This window comes from Glandiceps talaboti, chromosome 13 (assembly GCF_964340395.1).
Source record: "Glandiceps talaboti chromosome 13, keGlaTala1.1, whole genome shotgun sequence".
Classification (NCBI taxonomy): Eukaryota; Metazoa; Hemichordata; class Enteropneusta; family Spengelidae; genus Glandiceps; species Glandiceps talaboti.
The window spans coordinates 10,954,530-10,976,944 of record NC_135561.1 but is presented as its reverse complement, the minus strand read 5'-3'; the positions used below and the strand labels follow the sequence as shown (position 1 = coordinate 10,976,944).

Genomic DNA, 22,415 nt, shown 5'->3' with positions numbered 1-22,415 from the left:
TTTGTAGGTCATCAAGAGTATTTTGTAATGTATTCTGTAGTAGACTGGTAGCCAGTGTAGATCCTTGAGAACTGGGAAGATATGGTCTGATTTTTTGCGGCGTGAAACAATTCTGGCCGCTGTGTTTTGAGCATGTTGTAGATGAGTAATGTCTTTAGATGCTAAACCATTACAGTAATCCAGTTTGCATGAGACAAGAGCATGGACTAGATTTTCACATGCTTCACTTGTCAGATATCGACGAATGCGACCAATTTTTCGAAGATTGTAATAGATCGAATTGCATGTTATGGTAATGTGCTTCCTAAGACTGTGTTTATCATCGAAAGTTACACCAATATTGCGTGCATAGTTAACCAAGTCAACAGAACATGATCCAATGTTTATACTGTCAATGGGACGGGGTATGCACATAAACTGAGACCTAATGAGTAGTACCTCAGTTTTACCATCATTTAGTTGAAGTTTGTTTCGTGTCATCCATGATTTTATGTCCACTACTGCAGTTTCCATCTTGGCAACAGTGGTGGATGTGTCAGCCAAAGCAAAGCCTTCATATAGTTGATTATCATCAGCATATTGTATAAAATTCAAATCATGACGTCTTAATAGGGTGGCAAGTGGAGAAATGTAGATGCAAAATAGCAGTGGGCCGAGCACAGAGCCCTGGGGTACGCCATATTGTAGATGTTGTGCTTTGGAGGTGTTGCCTGATATCAATACTGATTGATGTCGGTTCTGCAGGTATGATTTAAACCATTGCAGTGGGATGCCGGTAATGCAGAGGTTTGATAATCTTGAAATGAGTATGTTGTGGTCTATTGTATCGAACACAGCTGACAAATCTAGAAGAACAAGTAGTACACATTGTCCTCTGTCAAGTGCTATACAGATGTCGTTGTTTACTTTGATGAGTGCTGTCTCTGTGCTGTGGTGTTTCCTGTAGGCAAATTGTAGTGGCTCTAGTAATGAATTAGCTGTAAGGTATGCAATTAGTTTGGCTGCAACAATTTTCTCCATTATTTTAGGTAGATTGGAGACAGGTCTGTAGTTAGTCCCCGCCGGACGAAGTCCGGGACAGGGACTTATGGATTGGGTTCCGTCTGTCCGTGCGTGCGTGCGTGCGTGCGTCCGTCCGTCCGTCCGTCCGTCCGTCCGTCCGCCCGCAGCTGTTTCTTGGAGATGCCTGGACCGATTTTTTTCAAACTTGGTACAGGGGCAACATACAATGGCATACATATGCACGTCAATTTGTTTCATGATACGATCCAATATGGCCACCTAGCAGCCATTTTGTTTGCAAATTTTCCCTGTCTAAAGCCATAACTCAGACATGCTTGAACAGATCTCATTCAAAGTTGGTATTAGGACAGTGTTCTATGACATACATGTTCATATTCATTGTTGTCACGATACGATCCAATATGGCCACCTAGCAGCCATTTTGTTTGTGAATTTGCCATGGCCAAAGCCATAACTCAAACATGCTTGAACAGATCTCATTCAAAGTTGGTATGAGGACAGTGTTCTATGACATACATGTGCATATCCATTTTCATCGTGATACGATCCAATATGGCTGCCTGGCAGCCATTTTGTTTGCGAATTTTCCATGTCCAAAGTCATAACTCAGACATGCTTGAACAGATCTCATTCAAAGTTGGTATGAGGACAGTGTTCTATGACATACATGTGCATATTCATTGTTGTTGTGATACGATCCAATATGGCCACCTGGCAGCCATTTTGTTTGCGATTTTTCTTTGTCCAAAGCCATAACTCAGACATGCTTGAACAGATCTCATTCAAAGTTGGTGAGTGTTCTATGACATACATATGCATATCCATTTGTTGTCATGATAATACAATCCAACATGGCTGCCTAGCAGCCATTTTGTTTGTGAATTTGCCATGTCCAAAGCCATAACTCAGACATGCTTGAACAGATCTCATTCAAAGTTGGTATTAGGACAGTGTTCTATGACATACATGTGCATATCCATTTTCGTCGTAATACGATCCCCCATACCCGACATATCCTTTATTGTTGTAGGCATGTTCCATATCCAACAAACAGACAAAACATATCTAAGTCTGATTGATTTAGGTTCACAAGTGTTGTTGCGTGATCAGAGTAGTGATAATTCCGTAAAACCCAATCATAGCGAGGACTATGTCATTCTCAATGACTTGTTCTTGAGTACATTGGCATCAAGTGAGGATTTCTTCAGAATTGATTTAACGATGGCTGACTTGAGTGATTCTGGAACATTACCATGAGTAAGAGATGAGTTAATGATGAAAGACAGAATGGTCCACAAGTTTTCTTGGCACTGTTTCAGAAGCGATGTGGGGATAGGATCGAGGGAACAGGTTTTAGACGGCGTGCTGTTAATAATTTTGCTGATATCATCTGCATTCACTGGGTTGAAGACAGACAGAGAAGATGAAGTATGGGTTTCCAGAGAGTCAAATGCAGGTGTTGGTTGTGAATTATCAAAGTTAAGGTGGATATTTCTTATTTTGTCAATAAAATATTGACTGAATTTCTCAGTGATGTCGTTGAGTGAAGTGTGATCTGGTAGGTCATCTTTTTGAGGGTTACTGGACAGTGGAAAATATCTGAAACAGAGTCTTCTGGTTGTTTTGAGTTTACAAGTATCAGTTTGTTGTAGTATGTCTGCTTTGCTTTCTGTAGGAGTTGATGTACATCTTTGCCTTTCTCAAGGAAAATTTGTTTGTGAACTGCTAGTTTTGTGTTGCGCCATCGACGCTCAGCTGATCTTTGTCTCTTTTTTGCTTCATCAATCTCAGATGTATGCCATTTAGTATCAGGCCTTACTGTAATTGTACATTGCTTTAAGGGTGCATGTTTATGCAGAATCTCTGAGAGATGAGTATTATACGCTAATACGGCAGAGTCTAAATCGGATGGTGGTTGTCTGAAATCTGTTACGGATCCAGTGTCCTTCATGAAATCATCAGTTGAGATGGAGGATATTTTCCGGTAAACTATCTTGCGGCCTAACAGTGGTGGTTTCTCCAGCATAATCTTAGCATGAACGGGATTATGATCTGATATTATTTGAGAGTCAACAGAAATTGATGAAATGCAGTTTGATTGGTTAGAGATGACGAGGTCTAAAATGTGGCCTTTCACATGAGTTGGTTCCGCTATGCATGTGAAGCACGTGGAGTGGAAGTTATGGTGTCGACCATGAAAGCAAATGATTATTATTTTTGTGATGCACTTAGGCAGTAATATTCTGTTTTGGGAATTGAGAATTGAGGCCAGAGATTGCAACTGCAAGTTTGCAGACAGCAAGGAATAGCTATACTTTTTGTTTGCAAAGAACACTCAAACGCCAAAATTTGCAGAAAGTAACCAACATGTTTGGTATGGGAAGTCATGGTCCCTGTTCAATTTATTTGTGGTAGGTAGTGGCATGAAAATCAAATTTACCGAAACATCCATCAGCAACTTATTTTGTCAAAAAATACACAGGAATTATATAAACCATTTATGAGTGTTAGTAATGTTAATAATAGTGTTAATATTTGTTTGACAATGATTCAATATGCATGTTATATTCTTTCTATTCACTCCCCATGACAGTTTTATTTCTTTGACAAATGCAGACTTGCCTAGAAAGCATTTCCAGTCATATGTTTTCAGTTTCTTGAAGACTATATGTGGATATGGAGGAGATGATTAAAGTCTATTACATTTATATTCACTTTAGGTATAAATGTTGCCACAAACGGGAGTGCTACGCAAAGTACTTACTACCTAGATCCCATGAATGCAAACAAAGCTATCGATGGTGATACCAACCATACTAGCTATCTTGACGGGTCTTGCGCTCGTACCGTAAAGGAGCAGGAACCTTGGTGGAAAGTTGATCTTGGAAAGTCTTATGATATATACGAAGTCATTGTAACCAATCGTATGGACTGCTGTAGTAAGTTGACCACAGTGTGTACATATTTACATTTTAGGTTGACTGAAAATAACCTTCTGGTATTAAAAACGAATCGGATTCAAAAGTACATTTATGTATTCTATTGTTCAGTATGAATTATTGATTTAGGAGAGTTGCATGCTACATAAGTTCATCCATTGCAACTAATCATTAGGACCCTATGTTGTAGAAAGTAGTGCAAAGTGATTCTCTGTGTTATGATCTAAGGGGCTGACTTCAGGCCTGCTCCAGTAATTCCGTGTATAAAATTATTTTTATGAAACCAACAATTTCAGAAGTTGACAGTTAAATGATTGTATCACTTTTTACCTTCTGTAAGGAAGGTTATAATTTAGGGATGGAAGTCTCTGCGTGGGTGTGTCTGTCTCACTTTTCTCAAAAACAACTGATGCCATTCAAATTAATTTTGGTGCACATATTGTTTAGGGTAATGGCTAGAACTGATTAGGTTTTGGTAAACAGCCAAGATTATAATGTGTCATTTGCGTAATTAATGATTTTCAGTAATAAGGCTATATCTCAAGAATGCAAACTTCAAATTCAATGTAATTTATTACATACACAGAAAGTGCATGTGTCATGTAAAGTTCGAAAATAGAATTTGTAGTTATAATGAGTCATTTGCATAATTAATGATTTTCAGTAATTAGGTTATATCTTAAGAATGCACACTGCAAATTGAATCCAATTGGGTACATACTTCAAACATCATAAAAGACACATGTCCTGAAAAACTTGCTGATGTAGCTTGTAATTTTAATGGGTCATTTGCATAATTAATGATTTACAGTAATTAGGCTTTACATGAAGAGTGCAAGCTTCAAGTTCCATATAATTTGGTACATTCATGATACCAGGATGCACATGTCTCATAAAGCTTACTGATGTAATACTTAGTTTTGATGAGTCATTTGCATAATTAATGATTTTTACTACTTAGGCTAAATCTTAAGAATGCATTTTAATTTTGATATAATTTGGTACATGCTTTGATGGTAGTAAAGTTCATCTATCATATAAAGTTTGATAGTGTAGCTTTTATTTGTAATGACTCATTTGCATAATTAATGATTTTCACTAATTAGGCTAAATCTTCAAAATGCACATATCAAATTCAATATCATTTGCTACATACATCAACCATAACAAAGTGCAGGGCTTCCTAAAAGCTTTTTGATGTAACTTTTGGTTTTAATGACTCATTTGCATAAGTAATGATTTTCAGTAATTAGGCTATATCTTCAAAATGCATACTTCAAATTCAATATAATTTGGTATATACTTCAAACATGTAACTAATCACATGTGTTCTGTTGTATTCCAACAACTATTGTGTGTAGGGACGAAAATCTATAGACTGCCCTTACGGAAGGCATTCAGTTTAAATCTGCTTAATGTAAAGGTGAATGTGTCAAACTTCATATGGCTTAAACTTTTTAAGGTCTTTTTAGGGTTCACTGATCTAAAGTGGGGAAGGGGGAATACTGAGAACACATTGTTAAAAAAACCCAATGTATATAACATATCAATAGCAGTCGTTTTACCTCGACAGGCTGAGATGTACGTGTTCGAATATAAGGTCTGTTTATTCTCCTTCACATCTATGTCATTACTTTCACAGTGTTATCAATATGACTCAAAATATTCAGGATTGCCGTCATTTTTCGACTTTTTTCTTAAATCGAGATTGCACAGGTATAATATTTTCATGATATTATTATTCAATATTTTTCATTCACTCATCCTGAATATACATACATGTACATTGTCTGTAGTCTTGGATTTGAAGTTACAATTTTTCTGTTGTCAATTGTATTTACTCGGCTCAACAAAGAAAAACGCTGAGAATATCAAAAAATTATACCAGTATTTTGCCGTTATCTGCTAATACATTTAATGCTAGTCTGTATTAGTCTTTAATATACCAATTCAAGCACTTCTATGGGAATTCATACAAATATGTACACTTGCTATCTACAGGTGGTCGAATACTGAATGCTGAAGTGAGAGTAGGAGACAGTGAGAACATTGGTGAAAATACCCGTTGTGGGGAGCTGGTTGGTGAGGATAGAAAACGTGACGAAACCTTGACTTTTAGATGTGATGGACTTGTTAGCGGACGTAATGTCAGTATTCAAGTGGTGGGTCGAGAAGCGGTTCTAAATATATGTGAAGTGCAAGTCATGGCAATTGTATAAGTCCAGCCAAATTCTTCTTTTTTTTCAAACAGATAGGAAACCTATCTTGTCTTAGATATAGAATAGATACAGTAATTGTTATGTATGTACCAGAGATTACTTGCACTGATGCGCTCACATACCAGTGGTATTTTCACTGCAGTGCAATACCAAAAACGTGATTGTTCACTACACACAAAATCGTGAGATTGCACTGTATGATTTTTATGGAAATTTGCCGTTTCTGTGAAACATATGTTATAAAACAGAACCCCTACAGTTCCAGTGTGGGTACTCTGAGGTATTTGCACTCATGCTTGCATTATTTCTTGCTACACTCATGAAAGTATGGGCATAGAGAACACTGTAAGCACTCGTGCAAATACCCTGAGTACGCCACACTTGCACTTACATGTCATGGGGTTCTGTCATTAGTCTTATATAGTAGAATAGTTACTGAAATGTAACGTGATATGTATCTTTTTTCCTGATTTTGGTGGTATTTGGATAGCAATAACATTGGTCTTCAATGCATTAGAAATCCATATGTGCAATTATTACTATTTTCTTATTATTGTTTTTTCTCGATTTATGTTGCTTTTTTCATCGAAATCCTCTCCAACTTCTTTTATTCTCATCATGGTATAAGTTTCAGTCAGTAAATGTTGCCATATGGAGATGAAGGTATGTGGAGGTATATGATGGTATGGTGCACTAGTACAGTACAGGAATCTGAACAATTGACTACTAGGATTGCAGATCCCATGTACATGCCACTCCAATCCATCCCATATCTCACCTCTGGACAAATAGTCACATCGTTATTCTGCCTCACATATGTACAAATAATCACTCTGATACATCCTCACCCCTCAGCTAGGTATTATAGTCACTCCATTCCATCCCATTATTGCCTCACCTCTGGAAAAATAGTCACTCCATTACAGCCATCTCACCTATGTACAAATAGTCACTCTGTTACATCCTTACCTCTCACCTATGTACATATAGTGACACCATTTCATCTCTACCCCACACCTATGTACAACTTCAAAAGGACAATCAAGCAATTAACATGTGTTATATATACCATGCATGAGCCAAGTTGAACAAGAAATATGGAATATATATTCTGGTTGTGTTATGTTACGACAACATGCACCTAGTTCATAACAACGTGTGTCTGCATCATAGGTTCTGCTGTGTTTGAAATATGAGTCAAAATGTTAAAAATTGCCATTACTTTCCACGATTTTTATTTGATATTATATTACTGGCAGTGGTTTAATTATTTTATTCTCAATATTTTTCTTTATTCAACCAGAAAAATACATGTGACCTAAGATTTTGTCTCTACTCATCTAGCGACTTGTAGTGACAATAAAGCCTCTTAGGTCACTTGTATTTCCCTAAGTTGGCTGAACAGAAAAGAATATTGGGGACTAACATCTCTAATTACCATATCCTATATGTCACTGTCATAATATACGTTTCATAATTCCGCCTATAGGAGTCTAAAAGACTTGATATTATTATTGTGAGACATATATATATAGTCTAAAAAACCTCTAGAAAAAAACATATCCTATATGAGTTCTTCAATGTACCATTACCATCATATCTGCCTATACGAGTCTAATAAAAGACTTATGTATAGTAAGACTTACATAGCCAAGATAATCTCTATTAAATATAGTATCCTTTATGCTTTCTTTCAATGTATCATTACTGTATTAAATCTTCCAGAACTATTCTAAGGTCTGCATTTCAGTCAAGAATAACCCCTGATCAGGGTAAACATTATAAATTGTTGAACCACTGGTACGTGTTGACAATTCAAGTTAAAATAGGTTATCTCAATTGGGATAAATTTATCCTTAAATTACACCAATCTTGATCCATAGTTATTCCTGACTCCTGAAGGGGAATGGGCTCTGTCTGTCGTACGTCATTTCTCAGACTTTCAATATCTATTTTTTTTCAAACCTGGCACAAAGGTGACATGTCACATACTGGGGGTTTCCTGTTTTTGTTTTTGCACAATCATAATTTTGGTCCACCCGAATGAAGAAGAGACCGACATCCCTCCTCCCCTACCCCCATTGGAGATAGTGACCTGCCCCTAAATATTACTTAGACAGAAGGAAAAAAATATTAAAGATTTAAACATTTCTTAGGATAATTGATGTTCATATTACAATGCAGTGAATATTTGTCAGTGTTGAAATATATTCAATTATCAAAAATACACAATGCATCTCAAAATGAAGGTAATTATATTAAATGGAGTGTGTTATTAATCATACATTTTATGAACATTTTATAGGTTTTCTTTCCAGATTGAATTAAGTGTTTTATTATGTGTATTTTATGCATGATAGAGTTGTTCACGTGTTCATGCTGAGACAACACCCCAAAATGTTGTCATTGCCAAAAGACTTTTGAAGATGTATTTGAAGAGCACACAAATGTCTTCATTTTCTTTATTATGTGTATTGTCATTTTTCAATATGTTTAGGGGTCTTCATTTTGAATACATTTTGCTGCAATAAAGTGCCTGTAGTCAGACTTAGTTTTCAATTCCATTTATTTTTTGTGTGAACATTAATGGTATACATTTTACATCAACAGTGTGCCATACACTTCCAACTTACAGAGAGAAATATCATTGTTCAGTTCAACATTATCCCACCAAAGCAACCAATTATTTCATAGTCAAAAGTTTCATAGTCAAAATCTCTTGTTGAATCACTTTCAACATCCCATTGTATTGTATTGTTCCCCACATTGGGTATTTTCTTAATATTTCTACTTGATCTAACCAAAGAAACAAGATAGTTGATGTAGTGACCTGAAAGAGTCCTAGCACAATAAATGACATTGATTTCAAAACAGAAAGTACAACACAGAAAAAAGAAGTCTTCACAGAAGACACACTCCAAATTAAAACTGCTTTACCTGTATGTAACTAAATGGTGACATGAAAGAAATTAGTGGCAACAAGTAAATACTAAAATGTCTGTGATATGCAGAATATGGCTGGATTTAAATAATTGACCCAGAAGTTCGAAGTCAAAATTCAAAAAAAAAATGGCCACCCATAAATGCTATACACTGTCTGTGATATGTAAGAAATAGTTTAATTGTGGTAATTAATTGACCCTGAAGGTGATGTTTGAAGTCAAAGGTCAGTGTTACAAGAAAGCTCAGATGTAATTAATGGGATTAGACACTTGAATGGAGTCTCTATGTATTGAAGTTTTTGAGTTATGCAGTAATATAATGTCATTTGTTACTCCTAATATGACTGCCATTCAGTATAAAATTAACATGAGCACCAACAGTAATCCTTGTGCGCGTATATCTTTTCTTCAATATTAACTGTAAAATGATTTAAAAATTAACTGCAAATAAATACTACAAAGTATTTATAGGCAAAAAATTGCTTGATTTTGACAGTTGTTCCTAAAGGTCAAGGTCATAGGCTTAAAAGACAACTTGCAACTGATATATGGTGGTAGACACTTGAACGGAGTCTCTAGGTATTACAGTTTTTGAGTTTTTCCGTAGACAAGTTATTTTTAACTACAAATATTGCCGTCACTCAGACAAATTTGCATATGTCACGAAACAAAGTGATGTGTGGGTATGTCCAATGTGACATGTCACCTTTGTGCCAGGTTTGAAAGAAATCAGATATTGAAAGTCGGAGAAATGATGAAATATCAAGAAAATACCCAATGTGGGGAACACTACAATGGGATGTTGAAAGTGATTCAACAAGAGATTTTGACTATGAAACTTTTGACTATGAAATAATTGGTTGTTTTGGTGGGATAATGTTGAACTGAACAATGATATTTCTCTCTGTAAGTTTGCCAGTATTAAATATGCATTCATGTTCATATTCCATCCCATTCGTGATATCATGAGTGATGGCAAAATAAATATTATTGATCCATAATTATAGCGTAACCTTTGCTTTATGAAATTACCTAATAATTATTAATTGTGCAAATTGCTAAGCAAAGTTAAAATATACATAAACGACTTCCACCTGAGATTTATTCTCATCAATGTAGTTATTAGTCCCCACCGGACGAAGTCCGGGAGGTACTTATAGATTGAGCTCTGTCCATCCGTCCATGCATGCGTTTTCTAGTCATTTCTCGGAAATGACTGATTGAGAGAAATTTGCAACAAGGTTCAATATCAAATGCAAATAGTAAGTGAAATATAGGCTTGTTACATTGTTATATATGTAAAAAAAATTAGTGCAATTCATGTAACCAAAGAAAACGTGTTGATAAAGCACGACTCTTTAAAATCTGGTAAAACATTGATGAAATCCTCTTTGGAAGTAGTATTCAGCAAAGGTGGATTCTTACTGTACTTTAGCTGGTATGAAATACAGATCCTTTTATCATAGTGCGATCATCTGATGATCCCATAATGCGTGAAACTCCGAGTTACAACCAAGAAAGAGTTCCAGAACCACCAAAACTATATATATATATATATATATATATATATATATATATATATATATATATATATATATATATATATATATATATATATATATATGTATATATGAGTTCAAATCAAATCAATAGTATTATTCTCTCATAGGATATCAAGGCAAGATATACAGTAGGTCGTCACCTGACTGTATATCTATATGTATATACATACAATGTATATATGTTCAGTACAAGTTTGTTTAATTAACGGGACTAATGATCCTTTCGGCTTCTATGTATCCTTCTGTTAATTCATGTACTTATCATAATTGTTCCTAAAATGATTCACATATATTGATGATATAAACAGAGTCCGGCAGTATATTCCATTGGTCATTGAATGTTGGTGAAGAGATGTGCTGTCCAGTTTAGCATATTGTTTGTACAGTTTATGATGATGGCCCTAATTGACTGTTGTTGTTGTCCTGGTGATTGGAAATTTAAATTACACTGATCAATGTTGTTGACAATATATAAGCATGTGTATAAGTATGCATAGGTGTTTGTGTGTTGTTATTGAGTCATTATTATAATGTGATTACTTTACATTATATAACTGATTTACTTGGACTGGTTAAAATAAAATACAAGACCACACACTATTAAAGCATTGTACATGTGCACCAATCGGTGAGGGATAAGATTAATGTATCTAATATTATGTCAGAAGCATAAGTTGAAGGTCCTCTATATACTAGTACCCTTCGAAGAATTGTCAATACATAGTCATTTTAGATGACTTTTCCCATAATTCTTTGGTCAATCATAACATGTCTCGTTGAAAAGATGCCATCCTAAAAGTGAAATGTTCTTGATTAGCTAATCCTCCCTGCATCGGGTTGAAAAGTTTGCCAGCATTAAATATGCGTACATGTTCATATTCCATCCCATTCGTGCTATCTTGAGTGACGACAAAGCAATATTGTCCATCCATGATCCATCTTCATAGCTTAACCTTTGGTGTGATTGGTTATCATGGAGATTGGTCCATCTCGATTGGCCTAAAAACACTGTCTGCGATGTTAGGTGCATTCTTCCTTAAATCGTCACGGATTAGTTCCATACTCAGGCCTTTTTCAATTATACTTCTTTCACTACCTTCTGGAATGAAGTATCCGAGTGTATGGATGATGACAAGCCGTCCCTGATCGTCAAATCCAGGACTTCCAGACGCACCTTTCAAAAACGACGATTGATAGGCTATTCCATCTGGACCTGTTATCTCATGCAAGAGGTTGTTTTTATATTGCGTAATATCCGTTTTTCCAAAGAGACCATGATAACCCTTCAGTGCCTTCTGAATCTCTGTATCTACTTCATCACAACTGGTAATAATACAACGACTGTCCATTCGTTTTGGCCCCCCACCAGGATGGCCTATCAAGGATATAAATGCTCCATTTGAGTGTGGTGCGTGGCCAACCATACGATCTAAGCCGGGTAGTTGGTGACCACCATCATGTGATTTATTCTCTTCTGTGAGTTTCAACTCACAAATTGCATAATCTGGATTTTTTTAATAATAGCATATACTTTGAACCCTTTCATGTTGCTGATGCTGCTGAAGAGTATCTTCGAAATTAAAGCACACTACAAGGTCACCAACCATTTGCTTTAGTAAATCATCTGTTGCTATTCCGTGAAGCATCATTTGGAGAACATGAAAATTGGTGATGAAATATTGTGCACCAACTCTGAAACCACTTCCTTTTATTTCACTTCCCCTCTTGCCTATGATCCCAACTGAGTCACTGTAACTGACAAGTTTCTTCATAAACAGTATACTTGTTGTTTTATCTGTAGAATAAGCGAGTTGTTCTTTCCATGATGACAAAACTCCTTCATTGACATTCACCACTTTTGGTGGCAGTGACTTTACATTTGGTATATTTTTCTGTTGACTACCTGGAAAAGGACTCTCTTCTGGGATTTCTTCTTGGAATAGGTGTTTGAATCTATCATCACCTATGATATCTCGTCTTGGAATTTTCCATAAAATTGTCTTTACTGTTGATAGACACTTCTTACGGTCTTTGAAATTGGCTGTCATCAAATTTGCCAGGTGGTCGCTTGTACTTGCAGCTGCAAGAGGTCTCTTAGCGATTGTTTCACCTTTAATCTTACAGGCTTTCAGGCGGGTTTTGAATCTTTCAAAACTTTGGTGATCCAAATCATCAAAAATAGGTATTAAGATCTCTAAAAGGTCGGTGTCATCACTGCTGATAGCCATCTATATTCTTGATCAGAATAATCTGGAAGACAAACAAAAGTGTATGGTAAATTTTGAGTTTTCACTATAAAATGTGCAGAGGATGTGTTGGCAAACCTCAAGTTGTTACAAACAGAATGAACCTTAATGTTCGCTTTCTCAACGTAACAACCAGCATTTGTTTTCACGAAAGTTTATGGAATTGTAATGGTTGGACTTTCCATTCTGCACTCTTAATTGTCTGAATGTCCTAGGATTAATAACTCCTCGATTCCCCTACCCTGCCACACTTTCAGCGATGAATGACAATATTTGTGACTGACTACAGGAGACTAGAATTAATGTAAATTTTGTGGTCAGGTCATTATGGGCATTCATTATTTTGGCGTAAGGGCCAAAATATAGAGTCATTCGGATCATGTGTTAAATGAATAATCTAAAAAGTAAACTGAATATCTTCCTTACGAATCAAACAGCAGAACCTTTGATTATTGTTAGTTTACACATTGCCTGTACATGAGATATTGCAAGTATATTATAGATATTGGAATGAAGCCAGTGCATTCCCTAGATAGAACCTGTAGCAATATCTTAATACAATAACAGTAAAGATATTAATAAATGTCAATTGTCATTCATATATTGAATGCCCACCTAATGCAAACACAATCAGATGTATATCTGAATGCCTTCCGTATGGACAAAACGTAAGCCATTTAATTGTTGTTTCTTGATTGTTGTTTCTACATGCATTTTATGAATGAAAGTATACAATTGAAGTATATAAATCAATTCGTAAATGTTGTTAATTTGTAGCTTTTAAACTTCAAATTAAGATCATCTGACTTTTTATGGTATGTGAGCTCTCATATCATTAATGTATATGCCAATTATATGACATTTGAAGCATATATTAAGATATAGATACTTTTGATTCTCTTTCAGTGTTGACTGCATAGTCTCTGTTAATTAACGTCAGTTTTGATTCACCCGACCCTTACTCATACCACCACCTCATGAAAAGTATACCCTTTCTGATACCAACCAGCATAAAAAACTGACCCCTTTTGTGCGGACCCTTCCCGTATTGCCGTCTATGGGAGTTGCCCCCAAACCCACCGGGATGTGAGAATATGTTGAACCCAAGCAGATTCTCACATTTGAAAGTTATTTCCATGACAATAGAGTATAACGTAATGTTTACTCGAGACTACCATTGCTCAATGGGAGAGGGTCTGTTGCTGATCTGTTTCTTCCTTGTCTGTGGTTTAGTAAATGTATGTACTTCCGGGTTCCTATATTTTGATTAGTAACAGTATTCACAGCCTTTTGCGACAAACAGCTGTAGCTGTAGTGGTCAAAACAGGTTATGTGATTGGTCCATTTAAGATTCAAATAGAGTGCCCAGGAATTTGAACACCTAAAGATATTCTTCAATATGAGATGGCATGACGTAGGCATCGTGTAATTGTAACGTGTAATTGTTGTTGCATAGAAACATTGTTGATATTGATTTCTCATTACCCTGTCGGTCATGTTTGTCAGTATTTATATGTTGTTGTTGTTGTTGTTGTTGTTGTTGTTGTTGTTGTTGTTGTTGTTGTTTATTTGTTTATGTTTCTTTGTTTTGTGCATTTTCGTAAACATAACTAAGCTTAAGTTGGGGTCCCATGTACTCCAATTGCGTACCAGATTTAAACTGAATGCCTCGCGTAAGGGCAAAACCATAGATTTCTGTTTGTTTATGTATTGATTAATTAATTTATTTATTTATTTATTTATTAATCTTTCATATACAGACACCATTTCAGTGCATTAGCACTGTTCTCCCAATGGAACATGTTGCATGATTACGTACACAGAAAAAAGGGGACAAACCAGGACACAAAATTACAGACGCACAGTGTATTTTAAAAGATATCCACCCACATTACCATACTACATTCTTAAGATGTCTTTTAAATATCGATGAGTTCGGAGTTGATCTTATGGATAGGGGTAGATTGTTCCATAGAACAGCTCCACTATAGTGAAATGCCCGTTTCCCATATTCAGTTTTAACTGTAGGGATGTATATGTTTCCTTTACTGGCCTGTCCTGTGTTATGAAGATGAATTTGGTTGGAAAGATTGAACATTTCAGTGAGGTAACTAGGTGCATTACCTGTTACAGATGTGTAGACGAGTGTTGCCAGTTGGCACTTCCGTCTAATTTGAGGGCTGACCCAACCCAAGTTTTCATATACCCGACCCGTACTAGTATCACGGGGAACTTCGAGGAGCTGTTGACCAGCTCGATTATGGAGGAGCTCAAGTGTCTTCAAATACTTTTGATTCGTATTACACCATACATTCACAGTATAATCGAAATGGGAAAGAACTAAGGTATTGAACATCATCTTCCTAAGTCCTAACGGCAAAAAGTGTCTGATTCTCGACAGTAGACCAAGTTTTAGAGAAATTTTGGAAATATGTGTTGAAAATTTCAATTTTGAATCCAGCCAAACCCCTAAGTATTTGAAATCAAATACTTGCTCTACTAGGTCTCCATGTATTCGACTTTGCAAAACTGAATTTAATTTTAGTCTTTGAGAAGTACCGAAAAGCATGGTCTTGGTTTTACTTGTATTCAGTGTTAACTTGTTTGAGTCAAGCCAGGCCTTGACATGCATTATTTCCTCTGTGAGTGTCACTTCAATATCGGCAACTGATTTGCTTGAATAGAAAATAGCTGTGTCATCTGCATACATAATTACTTGCGCCTTTATAACTTGTTTCCGGCAAGTCATTGATATAAAGGGTGAAAAATAAAGGTCCCAGGATTGAACCTTGAGGTACCCCACAAGAAATGCCCATGCTTTCTGATAATGTGGAATTTAACTCTACAACTTGTGTATGGCCTGTTAGATAGGCACGGAACCATGCCAATGCACTGCCTTGTATACCAAATTGATGTAGTTTCTGAAGCAGCAGTCCATGATCGACTGTATCGAATGCTTTCTCCAGATCTAGAAATATTGCACCAGTGAGTTGTTTACGATCAATATTATTTAAATAAAATATCTGTAACATGAGTAAGGGTCGTTGCCGTGGAGTAACCTGGCCTAAATCCTGACTGACATCTATATTCACAATGTCATTCTCATCTAGATAGTTGTACAGCAGATCATGGACAGTTCTTTCCAATATCTTAGAAACTACAGGGAGGTTAGATATTGGTCGGTAATTACCGACGTCAGTTCTATTCCTTTCTGTTCCCACATATTGTTGGAATGCAAAATTCTGAGTTATATAGCTAGCATACATGGTGTACCCTTAACTGGAAAATTAATTATATGAAACTGAAATTTGACCTTGCATACTTGATGTTGTCTAATTATCGAAAATCATGGAAATGAACAAGCTTTAAAGGACACATGCACTTCTTTACCATCAAGACATGTACTAAATTAATTGAAATTATTTAAAGCTTGCATTCTAAAGATATTGCCTAATTATCAAAAATGTTTTTAATTATGCAAATTACACATCACAATGTAAAACTACATCAAACACATGTGTTTCGTTGTAGTTGATAGGCACGTGTGTTTCGTTGTGGTTGATGAGGGTACCAATTTATATGAACTTTGAATTGTGCCTTCTTATGACATAGCCTAATTATGGAAAATCATTAATTATGCAAATTAATCATTAAAAGTAAAAGACTTTGCCAACAGGCTTTATAGGATATGTGTGCTTTGTTATAGTTGATATATTTGCCTAACTGTATGGAATTTGAAGTGTACATTCTTGGCTTTATTACTGATTAATCAAATTACTCATTAAAAGTAAAAGTCATGTCTACAAACTTCGTAGGACATGTGCCCATTGTTATGATTGATATATATATATATATATATATATATATATATATATATATATATATATATATATATATATATATATATATATATATATACCACAGTTTATGAAATATGAAGCTTCCATTCTTAATATATCTCCTAATTATCAAATATTGTTAATTATGCAAATTACTCATCAAAACTAAATATTATGCCAACAGGCTTTATAGGACATGTCTCTATCATGGTTGATGTATGTACCAAATTTTGCAGAATTGAAAGAGTGCAATCTTTATATATGGCTTAATTACTGAAAGTCATTAATTATCCTAATTAAAAAATATGCCAACTGGTTTTATAAGACATGTTTGCTTTGGTGTGGTAGATTTATGTACCAAATGTTGTGGAAATTGAAGTGAGCATTGTTTAGATATAGCTTAATTACTAAAATCATTAATTATGCAAATTACTTGTCAACCATCTTTAAAGGACATATGCACTTTGTTATGGTTAACATATGTACTAATTTATATTGAATTTGAAGATTGCCTTCTCAAACCCATCAATTATGCAAATGACTAATTAATGTTCATTGGATATTTACCAAAATCTAATCCGTTCTTGTCATTACCATAATTTATGGAAGATTTCTGGCAAGTTTCATTAGAATCGATGCAGTAGTTTTTGAGATATCGTATCCACAGTCAGTCAGTCAGACAGGCACACACACACACACACACACACACACACACACGGACAGACAGACACACACGGACAGACAGACACAGACACAGAAAAAAACATAATATAACCTCCCCATACTGGCGGTAAAATGTGTTTAACTAAAGCTCTTGTTGGTAATTTAAAACCAATACATTCAGAATGTTGTTTGTGTTATATGATCTTTAGATTCAAAAGTCTACGGAGAGAGTCTAGACTAGTCCTACTTGTCTCTTACGACTGACTACTATCGTCAAAGACCTAGAGATGTAAAATGAGTACATATTCGGTCGATTGCTAATATTTCATAGCATGGTGTGTAGTTCTTTTATTATTGGTACGACAGCGTTTTGCTGGCACACTCGATATAGGCGGGTTACATTGCTTTTCGCAGGACGGTGTTGAGCGAAAGGCGTGCACAGTCTGCAAGCAGGACTAAGTCGAGACAATAGGGCAATGCCAGGTTGGAAAAGCCTAACTTCTCTCTTTCTCTGGGAACTCATTTTTCACCTACATGCAATCGTGTAATACCCTCGACAATACTACACAGTTAGATAGTTTGTAACTGTCATGGGTTTTCCCCATTGACGTACCTACATTGCTATTGTGTGGTATGTCACGTCATGTGTGTTTTTCTACGAATACAGAACATTTCAAGGAACCGCACAAAAGAAGTCATACTCCAGACAACAGGTTGACCCTTTTTAACCTCTCTTTGAGCAATGCCCATAAAAAGATTTCAAATATCGTATATTTTACAAAAATGCATATGATTTTGTAAGAAAGTCAATGTCATCGGTGGCCCCCAAATCACAATTAAAACGAACGACATGCTTTTGAGTATCGGCACTTGTATTGCCCATAACTGTGATACATTATCTAAACTATATACACTGATGGCCTGCACGGTAATGAAACTCCATGGAGCCATAATGCCGATTGATTCTGGAATTTCGTTGGAACAATTCTGAAAACAGCTGGAGAAGAAACTATGTCACATATAGTTCACAACTCACCTGTTGTAATCTCAGACTACAAACACAAAATGAGATCAGAGGTATGTAATGGTTTACTTCAGAGTTTGGTCCGGTATGGGATATCACGTGACCTGAAGGCATGTAGAGATCTTCGTTTAAACATCGCCACTCCCCCCTCCCCACACACAAAACAAAACACACAGCCAGATCAAATTTCTCGTTATTGACATCGGCAATAGGTACTCCATGGAACTGTCGAAAAAGGTTTCAACAGACAACGGAAACTAAGTTATTTCGACTTCTGAGTATTCATAATTTGACTACTTTAATTTTTGACATGTATAAAGCGTTTACTTTCATTTCTCTAAATTCCCCGATATTTATGAATACGGGTTCATTATTAGATTATGGAACGGTGTGTTTATCAAAGTTAATAATTAATATTTGGTAATTAAGCAATATATATGGAATGCAAGCTTCAAATTTCATATAATTTGGTACAAATATATCAACCGTAATAATAAGCCTGTTGGCATAGCTTTTAGTAAAATGAGTAATTTGCATAGTTAATGATTTTCCGTAATTAAGCTATATCTTAAGAATGCACGTTTCAAATTCCAGATAATTTGGCACATACATCAACCATGACAAAGCACATATATCCTGCAAAGCATGTTGGTATAGTTTTTAGTTTTGATGAGTACTTTGCATAATTAATGATTTTCGGTAATTAAGTTACTAGTATATCTTAAGAATGTAATCCACTATGCAATCCACTATGTGTCCTGCTAATTTTATCCTTGCCTTGGCAGGCATATAACCCAATATCAAGATAATAATAAATTATTGACTGTAAAATGTTGGGTTCCAACTATTACAGAATCTTAGAGTATATGACAGAAACAATCCAACAGGTGAAATTGTTTTGTTTTAATAATTTGACTAGAAAGAGCTGTCAAATTCAGTTCAGTAAAATTGATACACAGATGAAAACTGTAGTACAATATACCAATCTTCACAAAAATATGTAACGAATTCCAGAATGTTATGGACGTCTTTTCACGTACATATTGGAGTGATTTGGCCTCTTTACTTGGGTATATGCATACAAAATATCTGACATTCACAGAGAAACATTCCAATTCAAACTAAAACATCACAAACATCCTCATAAAATTGATATCGAAACGAGCAGATTTATTACCATTTTTGACTAACCTGAATTAAATTAAAGTGTGATGTTCATTCAGTAAGATTGCTAAATGTTAAGAAGTCATCTCGTAAAACTCTCAAGCTAGACGAAGTTTAACTTTTTTGTTGTATATGCCTGTGGTCAATGTAAGCGTCACTTGCCCGACAAGTATCCTGGATGTTCCTATCCGACACAGATTGTCACGTGTATTGTCATTGAAGGATGTGAATGATTCATACAGCTGTGATACACATCGATAGAAGTTTAAGATAGCGTCTATATGTTCAGAAGAGGGAAAATTGCTGACATTGTTCATACGCAGATGTTATTGCGCCATCCTCTCAGAATTGCTAGCCTTGTGACAATGCTAACATGAAATGTTTATCCCCAGCATTTCAAATTGTATAATTTTATTTAAGTAGGAAGAAGACAAGGAATTGATAGAATTTAACGTACTGCTCAGATCAAAATACATAGCATAATATTGTTTGTAATCCATTGTTTTGACATATTTTATACACAACTTGCAAAGAACAAATAGCCATAGTCGACCAGATGTGTGTAGGGGTGGGGTGGTATTTACCATCTGTTTAACACTCAGGAGAGACATAATTGATGTAATGGAATTGCAACAAGTTTCTTTGAAAATTTGTGTTGTTATCAATTCATTGTTATAATAAATGTTATAAATTTAGTTTTTATAGCACTTTCCAACACTGCTCAAAGGGTATTACAGTTATTACTCGTGGAACGGACCTAAAGCAGTACAGTCGCCTTTTATAGTTAATTCGTCACCTCCTCGATGAGCAAACGACCCATAGAAATCCTTCATATAATTAACGATATCCTGTTACGTTCACATTATACAGTTGGGTCGACGATGTTGAGTATCGTATTTTCTTATCGTCTATTTTCTTTGGTTTCATACAATATGTTTTACATATTATGAGTCAAGTATCTGCTGTTCAGTACCGTATATTGCAAAGAATCATCTCCTTAAAGTACTTCTCACTGGAATAGATGACTGAAACTCGGATCACTGATGAGATCACGTCTGGGGATTCTGTCTAAAATTTCCTTTACTGTCTTCAAACAGTGGCTACGGTCTTTATAATATTTCAGTATCAATTGTACTAAGTCATCTCTTGTTTTACATTCTTGGAGCTTTCCTCGTGGTACTCGTATCTCTCCCTCTAGTCCCTGTAAGTATGTTTTGAATCTATCAATATCACTCCCGTCTAATTCATCGAATAATTCCACTAGCTTGCTTAGAAGGCTGTCGCTAGTCTGATTCGCAGCCATATTTAACTTCTATTTTCGAGCAGAGTAACCTGCAATACAAATATCTATATTAAAAAGATTTACTATTCAAGGGAATATACTGTGAATCTATTTTCACTGTTGACTAAGATATAATACCGTTATGATAGTTGTGTATTTTCAAACTGTGCACCTATACTGTGAAAAGTCCGGAACAATTATTCACCAGGAGCCCGAGTGTGCTATGCGTTGCCAGGACTGTTTGATTCAGGATAGAATATGGACTGACTGGGAAAGCCTTGACAGTTCCAAGACGACGTGATATAGTGCGTGCAACATAGCCCCTGTCACGTAGTCCCAAACATGAATGGGGTTCTGTAGAATTGTGTGTGTGTGTGTGTGTATCTTTATAAATCGATTCCCAGGTTTGAAAAAAATTAAAAAACAATAAAAGGAGAGAGTGTGAAAAACTTATTTTTCGGCTACATGTACATACAGTCGCATATTACCCGGGTAAAATAACACACTCAAATACTACACTAGTTAGGTATTTGTGACTATCTTGGGTTTTTCCCATCGACGTACAGACATTGTTAGGTATGGTATGGTACGTCATGACATGTGCATGATGTGTTTTTTCTACGAATACTGAACAATTCAAGGAACCGCACAATGTGTCATAGTACTTTTGACCTCACATCTCAGACCAGTATTGAATAGTGGTTTGAACTCTCATTTAGAAATACCCGTCATAACATGACTTTATAAAAATCGTACACTTCGCACAACATGCATATTTTGGGTGAAAAGGTTAATGTCATCAGTGGCCCCAATTAGATCGAGTCAGAGCTTAGAACTAACGGTATACGCTATTGAGTTTGGTGCTGATACTATCAGCCATTTTACCAATCGCGTGAGTAATGTTTTGAAAGTCTCTTCTCGCTACCGAGACAAATTGTCCGATTGATTCCCAAATTTTGCTACTACAATTCTGAAAATCGCTGGAGAATTATTATCTGAAGTAGTATACCACTCACCTGTTGTATATATAATCTCAACAAACCGTATACCCGGCCCTCCGACAACTCTATGAACAACCAACCAACCAACCAACCAACCAACCAACGAACAGACAGTTATGACGTGCTTGCAATTGGGCGCTGATTTTGAGAGGTTCTACTGGGATATCACAGGACATGAAGACTAAGAGAGGTCAATGTACTCCCCACACATAATGAAACACAGAACGAGGTCAAAATGCTGATCTACATTTAATTCTACTTTAAACTGACAGCAGACACTAACTGTATTTGAGTGTTGGTAATTTGAGTATTTTACTTTTTAGCACAACTGAGAATCAGTAGTGCTTTAAGTAGCCATCGCGCATCACAAATTGCGTGTATGTGCGTATGCGCGCTCGGGCGTGTGTTTGTATGTGCGCACGCGCGAACGACTTACAGTCAAAAATCGCTCGCCTTCATACTTAGTAGGAGCAATACTTTAAGGGTGTGTAGTTGATCTTCTCTGCAAATA

The 22,415-nt window shown here is 35.8% G+C and overlaps 1 protein-coding gene and 1 pseudogene across 3 annotated transcripts; one reads left to right on the top strand and one right to left on the bottom strand.

Annotated features, from left to right (window-relative positions):
* Nucleotides 1-3,390: 3,390 nt before the first annotated feature.
* LOC144444230 (pentraxin fusion protein pseudogene) lies at nt 3,391-6,181 on the top strand (annotated as a pseudogene).
* A 4,576-nt stretch (nt 6,182-10,757) lies between these two features.
* LOC144444523 (uncharacterized) lies at nt 10,758-22,098 on the bottom strand. 3 transcript variants are annotated; one of them, XM_078133966.1, is made up of 3 exons: nt 21,920-22,098; nt 18,470-18,682; nt 10,758-12,935 (listed from the first exon to the last, which is right to left on the bottom strand). In XM_078133966.1, exon 3 carries the CDS (start codon nt 12,911-12,913, stop codon nt 12,200-12,202), a length of 714 nt encoding a protein of 237 aa, XP_077990092.1. In that variant the 5' UTR covers nt 12,914-12,935; nt 18,470-18,682; nt 21,920-22,098; the 3' UTR covers nt 10,758-12,199. The 3 variants fall into 3 exon arrangements, 2 of the variants coding, with proteins under 2 accessions (XP_077990092.1, XP_077990091.1); XM_078133965.1 differs by lacking the exon at nt 18,470-18,682; XR_013481849.1 differs by lacking the exons at nt 10,758-12,935; nt 18,470-18,682 and adding an exon at nt 19,520-20,953.
* Nucleotides 22,099-22,415: the final 317 nt, after the last annotated feature.

Coding starts and splice junctions, on each gene's coding strand:
- LOC144444523 (XM_078133966.1), bottom strand. CDS start 12,913: ATGGCTATCAGCAGTGATGACACCGACCTTTTAGAGATCTTAATACCT.